General features: G+C 29.1%; 1 protein-coding gene across 1 annotated transcript in view; it reads left to right on the forward strand.

Annotated features, from left to right (window-relative positions):
• LOC148312442 (ethanolamine-phosphate phospho-lyase-like) overlaps positions 1-4731 on the forward strand; it is a 33128-nt gene extending 28397 nt beyond the window's left edge. The window contains exons 9-10 of the mRNA XM_088277285.1: positions 701-890; positions 4593-4731. Of these exons, the coding sequence (XP_088133411.1) occupies positions 701-890; positions 4593-4673 (271 nt within the window). The 3' untranslated portion in view covers positions 4674-4731. The remainder of the gene's footprint in view (positions 1-700; positions 891-4592) is intronic.
• The last annotated feature ends 6772 nt before the right edge of the window (positions 4732-11503 follow it).

An 11503-nucleotide genomic window follows, 5' to 3' on the forward strand; every position in this document is an offset into this window, starting at 1 on the left:
ATGTAATAGACCACTTTTTGGAGTTTATTAGTACAAACACGACTAGTTTCGAGAACTACAGATTTTCTCAATAACACCTGAAAATAATATTTTCACCCATTAATGAGAACATTTTACAATGTCGAAATAGTCGTGTTTACATTTATAAACTCAAAAAAGTGTTATTAAGCAACTGTTTTATTTTGTATTTAAATCATCATGTTATTATACAAATGTAATACCATGCTATAACTTTCAGTCGTTAAACTATACATTTGGTCGTAGAGAAAAGGAAGTGTTTTTTGTTGATGTAAACACCACTAGTTTCGAGAATTGGGGAAATAAATTACGAACTGTATTTTCAGCTGTTTACATGAATAAACTCAAAAATGGTATGAAATTAGTGTTTTATTTTTAAATTTAAACCATCATATTTTACACAAAGTTTGTTTCGAAAAAAATATATGTTTGATTGCATGTAAAATAGCTTATTTTAATTTAATTTTTACAAATAAAAGTAATAGTAGATACAAAATGTATTTTCCCCTGTTGATGATAATATCTGAAGTTCTCGAAACTCGTCGTGTTTACATAAATTTACTTAAAAGTGATCTTAAACGAGTGTTTTATTTCTATTTTGGAATCAAAAACTTGAAAATTATAAGAGTAAAATACTCGTAAAATGTTCAGATTTTTTTTATCTCTTTTCTAATTTGAACAGGATGAAGCAAGAGCGCATACTAATCAGCAACGATGGACCAGACTGCAATGTGCTGAAGTTCAAGCCTCCCATGGTTTTCTCCGAGCGAGACGTGGACAGGCTGATATCGCTGCTGGATTCCATTCTTGAGGAAGTCGAGATGGAGATTGGGATGCGGGAAAGAGTGGAGCCAACGCGACTCACACTTGAAGTAAGGCCTTGCTCAATAATGCTAATAATATTATAAATAACTGAGACAGGTGCTCGGCTGTTCAAAACACAGTTAGGGACATTTTTTATAGTACGTTTTTTTTTGCATTTTTGGACTAAGTAGAATCTACTTAGTCCAAAAATAAATAAAAAAACGTACTACAAAAAAATGTCCCTTACTGTGTTTTGAGTTTGGACAGCCGTGCTGTGGCGTTGTTAGGTAGACGCTCGACTGCGAAACCGGCATCGCGGGTTCGATTTCCGACAGTTGCAAAATTAATTCAAGATATATTTATTTTTAACGGATCTGGGTGTTTTGTGATATATTTTTACATTCATCTTCCCTAGACTCACTATCCTACCTGCAAACAAGCCTCCTCTTAAAAAAAGGCTTTGCTGGTTATTCCTTTAAAAAAAAAACTAGCTAACTAACCAACACGTCACTTACTCGCAAGGAAATAAAACGCCACACCACTGTGTTATTATATATAATTCGCCTCATCTCAACACGCCTATCTTAATTTTATCGAAAATACTTATCTGAGACTCGCATTTTTTCACCATTTGAAATTCTATCATACAGTAAACTTTCTTTCTTATTTTGTCTACTCCATAATTCATGTTTACTTTTAAACATATTTTATTTTATATGGTAAGAATATAAAATATAAAATTACAAATATAACTCCATACTTTATACATACTGCTATTATTATTTTTTTTTATGGTGAAAAATATGAAATTTTAAAGCATAAATTAAAACAACTTGTGTTCACGTATCTTATGTAGTAGATTGTACCATGGAGAATTTTAATTTCGTTATTTTTCGAATACTATAGAGTATGGAAGAAAAAATGACTTTCCCTTGGTGTATCATCCCAAAACATATAAATTCCCTGTCGACTAGTATAATGCAAACTACGACATCTCTGGACGAGTGAAGTTTTCATCATATCAGTCGCGAGATGAGGAAATAACGAAGTTGACAATTGTGCAACTTGAGCGAAACGGAGAATTGTAATCTGCTTCTCATAATAAGATTTAAGACGCCCGTAGACAACTTCATCCGACACAACTAACGGCGTCACAGCTTCACCAGCAAAAGTATCTCCCCCCGCAAAAAGTATGGAAGCACAGTTCTTCATGGTTTGAAATAATGACGTTTTCGTGAATACTTGAAAATCGTTTAATTCATAAATAAAAGGATAATTAATTAATGTGTCATTTGAAATATTACAATTTCTCGGATTTTTACAGTCTTTTGGAATTGAGCCCCATAAAAATATATCTGACATTATGTACACATATCGCTCACTCCTTTCAAGAACGTCATAAATCAAAAATCGTCAATTTTCAGTTGTGCATGTTTTCGAAATGTCCAGAAAATGTACTATATCCCAGTAAAAGAGGCATATTTTTAACTTAATATTTACTCGCTACAGGGCAGAAAATGTTGTTTTTGGATTTTGAAGAATAGGTATTGTTAAATTATTATTTTAAAAATACAAAATATTTTTCAAATGGAGAAAAAAACCTTCAGGTTTTACCTAAAAAGATATGTTGTACAGTAAAAACTTCAATAAGTGGCTTGATATTTATTTTTAATACATTGTGTTATATTTTTAAACTTTAAAAACGTTCTCCTGAAAAATCAAGTTTTTTGATTTATGACGTTCTTGTAAGGAGTGAGCGATATCTGACAATTATATATTCTTCTTCTTCTTCGTCTTGGTGTAGACCTTATGGCCATTTATATATACACAAAAATATATCTGACAACGTTTTGAGTGTGTCCAAATACGTGTTCACGAATCCACATGGGAGTTCTTTTTTTTACACGTAGATAAAGAAGAACATGGTCAAAGAGTCTTAGTATTTACAGGGGTTATGACCTATCAAAAGTGATCACTTTACACACCTGAAACATTCACCATTCTACCCATGATTGAGAGCCACACTACCTACTCAAATTTTTGGAACTCTTAGATAAATTATGATCCATCTCATGACACAGTACATATGAGTTCACAAGAGCCATCTATGTTGGATTGGGAAAGCTTTTATTTAGCAGAAAAAGCTTTTATTTAGCAGAACACTAGATATTTTTTTCATGTTTCGAAACGTCTGAAGCGCCTTCATCTATGTTGAAATGTAAAAATGTAAAAATAAGTGAAGAAAACGAAGATTTGTGAACAAGTATTTGGACGCACTCAAAATGTTGTGAATACATATAAGTTTAAACTCAAACTTTTTTTTAAATTACCTAACGTCCAAGTGACTCTGAAATCTAGCTACGGCTTATGCAATACCGCTTATCATGTCCCTACTCAGGCTTCAACTTTATAAGTTTCATAGCCTATGCCTACTCATGAGTGGATTTACTCTTTATGTTTAATGTTACTATCATTTCATGTAATTCATTAGTGAAAATTCTATGCAAAAACACTCGCTTTAAACTCACACCCTTAACGAGATAACTGTTAGTGTTTTTGCCTAAAGTTTTTTTACTCAAAAATTGCATGAATTCAAAGTAACTTTGAACATAAGAAATAAACCTACTCACACTTGAGACAAGGCTATAAACCTTTTAAAGTTGGAATCGTTTTTTCTAGGTATGTTAGATAGTTCAAAAACCCAATTTTGAAAGGGGCGATAGTATTAATTAAGGTATTTTATAACACAAAAAGTTCCAAACCCGACAATATCATTCGGGAAGCACTTACTACGCTCTGGTACATAATAATGCTAGTACTGGGAGATGCGATAATCCAACTTCATATTCATATCAGATAATAAGGGAAGTTCTTAACATATTTTGTTATGCCGCAACTATGCCGCAGCTTGGGAGTTAAAATTTGTCTGGCAAAGTCTGGTATCAACTATGGACGAGTACCTACTCACCCTGGAAAGTTGCCGAACTGACTAGAGCTATTTCAATATTTTCCTAGTGTTAATATTTTAAAATCATGGCTGTATCGCGTGCTAAAAATTGATATTTTAATACTTTATTACTTTTTGAATAGTTTTTTAATTGAAAAATGGGAAAATTAAAAAAGAATTGAAAAAATTCACACCATTTTTGTGCCTCAAAATTTATGTATTTTTTTAAATCACTTTTTAAAATTGTAGAATAGATTTCTTAAATTGAAATATAGGGAAATTAATGATGAATGTCATGAAATTCACACTGTTTTTATGCCTTAAAATTTATATTAAAAATTATTACTTTTTAAACTTAAAGAAAAGTTTTTTTAAATTGAAATATGGGGAAATGAATAATTATTTTCAAAAAATTCACTCCATTTTTTCCAATTTTTTTCACAAATCTGGATTACTCCACTTAAGAATTATTTTTACATTTTGAGATCTCAACATAGATAAAGAAGAAGTCTGGGTATTTCAGGTCTAATGACCTTTCTTCAGCCGGTTAGTGATCATTTTAACACACTTTTACACTTGAGTGTCTAAAAATATTTTTTCAAACAATGATTTTGCTCATATTTCAATTAACAAAATGTATTTTAATTAAAAAAAGAGAAATAAAGTAAAAATTATTAAAAAAATCTAGTTGAATAAGCTGCGTAAAATTGAAAGTCATGTTTTCAGGCGTATCCCAGTATATAAAATTATCCGGTTAGGATCTTGCGTACATCTTAATGAAATCAACCCCTCTTATTAATTTGGTGTTTTCTTCTTTTTCTAGGTTTCTGTCACCAAACTGGATACTGCTCCATCCCAAGAATCTTCAAAACTTTGCACAGATCTTCCATTGAAATCATCATAATTGAACATACTTTTATATTACCGTATTAATTAATATAAAACTTATTATAATTTCAAAACTATACTTGTAGATATTTTACTACTTTAAAATTATTAGAAAAAATGAAATACATACCAAAATATAAAAATTCACATCTCAAAAAAAATCACCGATATAAAATTTCCTAAAAATATCAAATACATTTTTTTAAATGTATAATATACATAAGTTTGCCGATTGAAAGTTATGCTCACAAATTTTGCTACTTTAGCATAAGAACACATTTTTGAGTTTATTAATATACAGACCACAAGTCTCGAGAACTAGAAAGTTTTATAATGAAAATTTTAAGAATTCAGTTATCATAATATGTAGGAAAAAATATTTTATTTTCTTATACTAATGTAAGTATTTGTGTATATGTGTATATATATATATATATACATATATATATATATATATATATATATATATATATATATATATATATATATATATTTATATATATATATATATATATATATATATATATATATATATGTATATATATATATATATATATATATATATATATATATATATATATATATATATATATATATATATATATATATATATATATATATATATATATATATATATATATATATATATATATATATATATATATATATATATATATATATATATATAAATATATATATACATAAATATGTATATTCACACATAAGGTTAATTTGAGGTTAACATGAGAAAACTACTCACATTTTCCGCAAACAATTACCATTTACGAAGTAGGTTTGTTGAAATCTAATATTGAAAAAAATGTGTTTACGCGTATTTGTTTTAAATAAAAAAAGGTAAATTGATAAATTTTGTCGAGGATCATTGTTAAAAAATAATTATGTAACTTATTTTAAGTATTTTTGTCACATTCGTAGAATAAATGGTAATTTAAAATTGTAAATTATTGTATCTAGGGAATAGTAAAAAAGTAATGCAAGTAATTTTAAATATTTTTAAACACATTTTTTAAATTATGAAAAAAATATTAGTATTAAGTTTTTTAAAACTATACATACACATGTGCCTTATTTCTGCAGATAATGATCTGTTTTATTTTTATGTACTAATCGAATAAATTATTTTAATTATATAAACTATTTTATTTTCCTTTTATCAGCCCTGTGAGTGAGTGAAAAAAATGAGTTTATTTTTATTTTTTTTATCATACACAATAATTACGAATTTAAAATGTGCCTTTACCGAGTTTTTCCATGCACAGGGCATAATATCAAACGTAATAAATATTTTTCGAAAATCATCTCTTTAAATATTCATAATCTTATTCTGAAATGTATTGTAGATTTACTGTACCTATACTTTTTCCGCTATAAAAAAAATATTGTTACAAATATTAACGATTTTTTGTTACTGCCCTATTTGCGCTTTGGAATATATAATTGTAATTTCTGCATTGTTTTCTCAACCAACTTTAAACATTTCTAAGATGTTTAGATAAAAGTATTACTGATTCACTAAGATTATTCATTCTATAATAATTCATCTTTCTTAAAAATTGTTCATAAAAAATATCATTAATTCATTTATGTTTTTCATTTTTATATTGTGTTTTAATATATAAACTAATTTTATAATATTATAACACTGCGTTTATAAGACACAGTGCCCTATGCACCATTGGGGTGCGGATAAGGGTTTTATTATTATTATTATTATAAATATATATTTATTTATGTAATACCCTGATGATGTGTGGAAATGTCGGAGAATTACATAGCCTCGGGGAAAATATGTCAACCGTTTCGAAATGGAGTCACGCTCCTTCCTCAGGGACCCACAAACTCAGACCAAAATAAATAGAAACCGAAACTAAGAGCGTATAAAGAAATATGATGATATTAAATTACGTACAAAAGTAGTATAAACGAAAGAAATAACAAGTCAAGCTAGAACTGGTAGAAACTATTAATGAAAAAACTTTCCATTCCCGGCGGGTTAAGGAGGCAGTCTATGATTAAAACTTCCTACAATATCGGTATTTTAATATTTTATTAAACTTTATTGGAAAGGTTTGAAAAATATTGGCAGTAAAGTATGTTATTTGATCGATGTTGATTATATACTCAATATTATTTTAAATCAAGTAGTTAAGATGTGAGATAAGCCCATTGAGTAAATGAAGGATTTTGATGAAAAAAAATACATACATGCTTGTATTTTACGTTTGTCCAAAACTTTGTTCACATATTCTTAGTTGTTATTAATTATCAAATATGTCCCTTAAGAAGTTTATTCTGTAAAAAAAATATCGTATGTTGTTATTATATACAACTCTTAGAAATTTCAGGAACATAATTGTCAATAAAGAGTAGAATGGTAAATGTTACAAAGCGTATAAAGTGATCACTTTTATTAGATAAAGACAGGTCACAGTCCTGTCAATGCCTAGACTTTCATATTCTTTTTATGTTTGTTGAGATATCAATGAGAACTCTTTTTCAAATTCAATTATGCCTTTATATGATTATTATAATTTTATAAATAAAAAAAACTTTTAGTATGAAAAAAAACAGAGAATAAAAAAAAATACTCAATTTTCTTTGAAATTAAATTGTAATTTCTATAAAATAAACCACATTTCAATTAATTAATGGGCATACTTTGCGAAACCAAAGCACGAAGCGCGTGATTGAAGACTCCCCCCTTGAACGGGAAAGAAAGTATGGCTAAACCGCAGTGCAATTCATTATTGAATTGTTTTGGAGCCAGTTCAGGGCGATTTAATATGAAACTTTTGTCCGAGTGTCGAGGCTTTCAGAATTTTGACGCGGCGTGAGAAATGCAAAAAGTTTCAGAGGAAAAATAGCCTACTACAAAATACGGCATGTTCCAAAAATATTATACACTTATAAACACTTTACTGTTTATTTATTATATTGTAAACAATAATTTACACACAATATTTTGAGTGTAAATTCGTTTTGAGTGTAGAGTCCAAATAGTGGTCACAAATAGGGTTTCTACACTTATATGTTATTCATATTGATATCTCAACATAGATGTAAAAAAAACGGAGATCTGTGTTTAGTTTAGTCTGTCTTTGTCTGTGTACAAAGTCTGGGACTTGTCATAGGCTGATTTATTCACTCATGATAATTTGACAACCACATTAAAATTACTTAAATTATCGAAACTTGTACATATCCTCTAATTATCACTTTCTTTCACAGGTTAGTTCTCGACAGCATCTATGGTTGAGTTTAATAAATTTTTATTTACCAGAGATCCTTATCAATATCCTTGATTTTTAAGTATAACATTATTTTATTAAAAAAAAATATCCTTTCATTTCTGTTGAATTAATCTGATTCTCAAAATAGCAAATAACTTCTTTTTGTTTACTTAAATGAGCTAAAATGTTATTTATTTATAACAAAGCAATGTCGTTAAGTTTTTGCATTCGCACCTTCTGTGTTACAGCTAATTTAAATAATTAACAAAACAAAAAAAAAACATTCGTTTTCTATTGATCTTAGCATTTTTGACGTCAAACCAAAAGTGTTGCTTAGAAAATAATAATTAATCATGCAGTATATGTAGAGTTCTTCTTTTAGAACAAGTAGAGCCCTATAGTGCATGATTCATTCTTATTTTCCTAGCAAGGCTTTTTGTTTGACGTTAAATAATGCTTAGATTAATAGAAAATTAACCTAAGCATTATTTGACGTAGTTTAAAAGCGTTGCTTGGAAAATAATAATGAATCATGCACTATAGGGTTAATGAGGAGAAAATAAATAATTCTTACTTGGGACGGAGGAAACATAAGAACTGGTTTATAACTAGTTTCCGCCATTTTCCGCGTTTGACAGTTTAATAATCTATTTATGGCGGGAGCGCGACTGAGTGTTGCCAGGCGGAGAATGGAAATTATATGGAAGCATCGGAAGTTAAGAGGAATATCGTGTTCCTCGGCTGAGCAAGTACCTTCTAGATGGTGGAATAATAAGGAAGAAGACGGTAATAATAATTATGATCGTAGACCCATTCATAGTTGTTGTTGTTGTCGGTTGTAGAGCGAGGGGTTCCTTGAGAACTTTCAAACGAAGATCGCTTGTCATATTGGAACTTACTTAGAGAGTATCTCTTGTATTCGTGACATTGTGAAATATCTTTAAGAGTATTTTTTTGGCAAACTTATCTGTATAGTCAACGAGGGCTCCTTTTACTTTTATACTACATTTTGAGTATGTCCAAATACATTTTGAGTGTGTCCGAATACTCGTTCAAAAATCTGGAAAATCTCAAATTAGGAGTTATTTTTATGTTGTCAATAATGGGTAGCAATGGTAAATATTACGCGTGTGTAAAGTGTGTCACTTAAACCAGCTTATAACCGGCTTATTATATAAATTTTTGACTTTCATATTCTTTTTCATCTTTGCCGGAATATCAAAAAAATATAAAAGATGTTTTTTTTATATAAATTATTTTTAGCTTCTTCTTCTTTTTCATGGACTTCTTCTTCTTCTTTGACCTCCAGTGCTGGATACAGGCTTCTCCCGTATATTTCCATTTCCTTCGGTCGGTTGCTGCTTGCAGCCATTTTCTACACCCCACAGCGATTATGTCGTCGGACCATCTCTTTTGGGGTCTTCCGATGCCTCTTTTATTCTCCCAAGGTTTCCTTTCTCAATTTTTTTGGGGTCCATCTTGTGGTGTCCTGTCTTACAATATATCCTGTCAATTGCCATTTTTTTGTTAGCTAAATAGATACAATTTGTGGTTAGAGCATGGGACGTGATAGTCAAAGATCCCGGGTTCGAGTGCCAAAGAAGACAGCTACTCTTTTGTGAGATTTGATTATTTCATGTGTTTAAAGTCATTTCCTCTGTATTTTTATTTTTTATTATCAAACTGCTTTATTCGCAGATAAATATTATAAAAAAATTGAAATATCACAAATTTGTAAAATTTTAATACTCAAATATATGAGAAATATAAGATCCACTAAATTTATAACTCTATTCACATGTTGAGTGTGATCAAATACTTTTCACAAATTTGGGTTTCTCCATTTAGGCATAATTTTATAATTTTTTGACATCTCGACATGGATGAAAAAGTCTGGGTATAAATGCAGGACGTTTGATCCGTCAAAGGCTGGTTTAAGTGATTTCTTTATTTACGTGCAAAATTCACTGTTCTACCTATGATTGACAACCACACCAATCTAATTTTTAAAATTCGTACGTACGAGTTTATAACAGCCATCAATGTTGGATTAAGAAAGCTTTTATTTAGGAGATACCCTTTTTTTTTGGGTCTATGCAAGAATCGAGCCTCGGATTATTTTTACATACTGCAAAACGCTTGAAACCGAAAAATGTAATAATAATACGACATTAATTTCAAAATGCTTGTGAAGTACTGATAATATTAAAAACCTATGGAACAACATTGCAATCGAAAAAAAAGAAAATCGTAAGTGATGGCAGCTGTCAAGAAGCACACTGTCCGCCATGTAAAATATTTAGTATTAATAGATAGCGCTGCCATTGCGGTGAAATAAGGTACTTTAAAAACAATGTGTTTTACCTGTCACAGGTAAAAACCTCTTTAGGAAAATTAAGATTGTAGAATTTTAGGAGATTTGAGATTTTGAATTAATGAACATTTACATTTTTATATGCAAGTTATTTAAATCAAGTTAAAAGATATCCATTTAAATTAATTAACTGCTTTTTTAAACAATTGTTTAAAATGTGAATTGCTTCTTTAAAATAATTGCATTCAAATTTGAAAATTAAATTCAAAGCTGAATATTAAATTAATGGGGCAAATCTTAGCGAGCTTTTAAAAGGAAATTCATTAACGTAATACCGGTTAAGTAGTGCTTAATTACTGCTTATTAAATAGAGGATATTGTATTCCGTATATTGCCGGGAAGTTTGAGCAAATCTCTACTACACTATTTTCAATCCTAAAAGCTTTGTAGTGTTAATTAATAGGTAAATATAATAGATTATTGATAACATTGTGTCTGCGAGCAAAAGTCACCTAAATTAAAATCGATGTCGATACGAGGGTACGTTAGTAACAATTGACAAAGTAAAGTGGCCATTTAGTCAATACGAGGGGACGTTAGTATCTTCGTTGGATTTTTAAATCGTACAAAGACACTTTTTAAAGTAAAGTGTTATCTTTATTTGATAGTATCTTCATTTGATTTTAAATATTTTGAATTGAAAATAATAAACAAACCAATATTTTGGAAAGATACTATCCGTGATAAACTACTACAAAGACAGTTTATAAAGTAAAGTGGCTATTTACATCGATACGAGGGTACGTTAGTATCTTCGTTGGATTTTTAAATTTTTTAATTAAAATTTATAAACACGAGCATAGTTTATAAAGTGAAGTGGCCATTTATTTCGATAAGAAGGTACGCTAGTATCTTCATTAGATTTGAAATATTTTAAATTGAAAATAATAAACAAACCAATATTTCGGAAAAATACTGACCGCGATAAACTACTACAAAGACAGTTTATAAAGTGAAGTGGCCATATATGTCGATACGAGGGTACGTTAGTACCTCCGCTAGATTCTTAATATTTTAAATTGAAAATACTAAACACACAAATATTTATGAAAAACACTGTCTGTGATTTACTACAAAGACACTTTATAAAGTAAAGTTGCCATTTATTTCGATACGGGGGTAAGTAAGTATTTTCGTCGGATTTTTAACATTTTAAATTATTACGCAATATTGCGGATCTACGTCATTGAATATAAGAATACATTTCCATAATCCTCTCGT

The sequence above is a fragment of the Brachycentrus maculatus genome, unplaced genomic scaffold (genome assembly GCF_059751285.1).
Source record: "Brachycentrus maculatus isolate JH-2025_06_01 unplaced genomic scaffold, ASM5975128v1 h1tg000040l, whole genome shotgun sequence".
NCBI classification, from domain to species: Eukaryota; Metazoa; Arthropoda; class Insecta; order Trichoptera; family Brachycentridae; genus Brachycentrus; species Brachycentrus maculatus.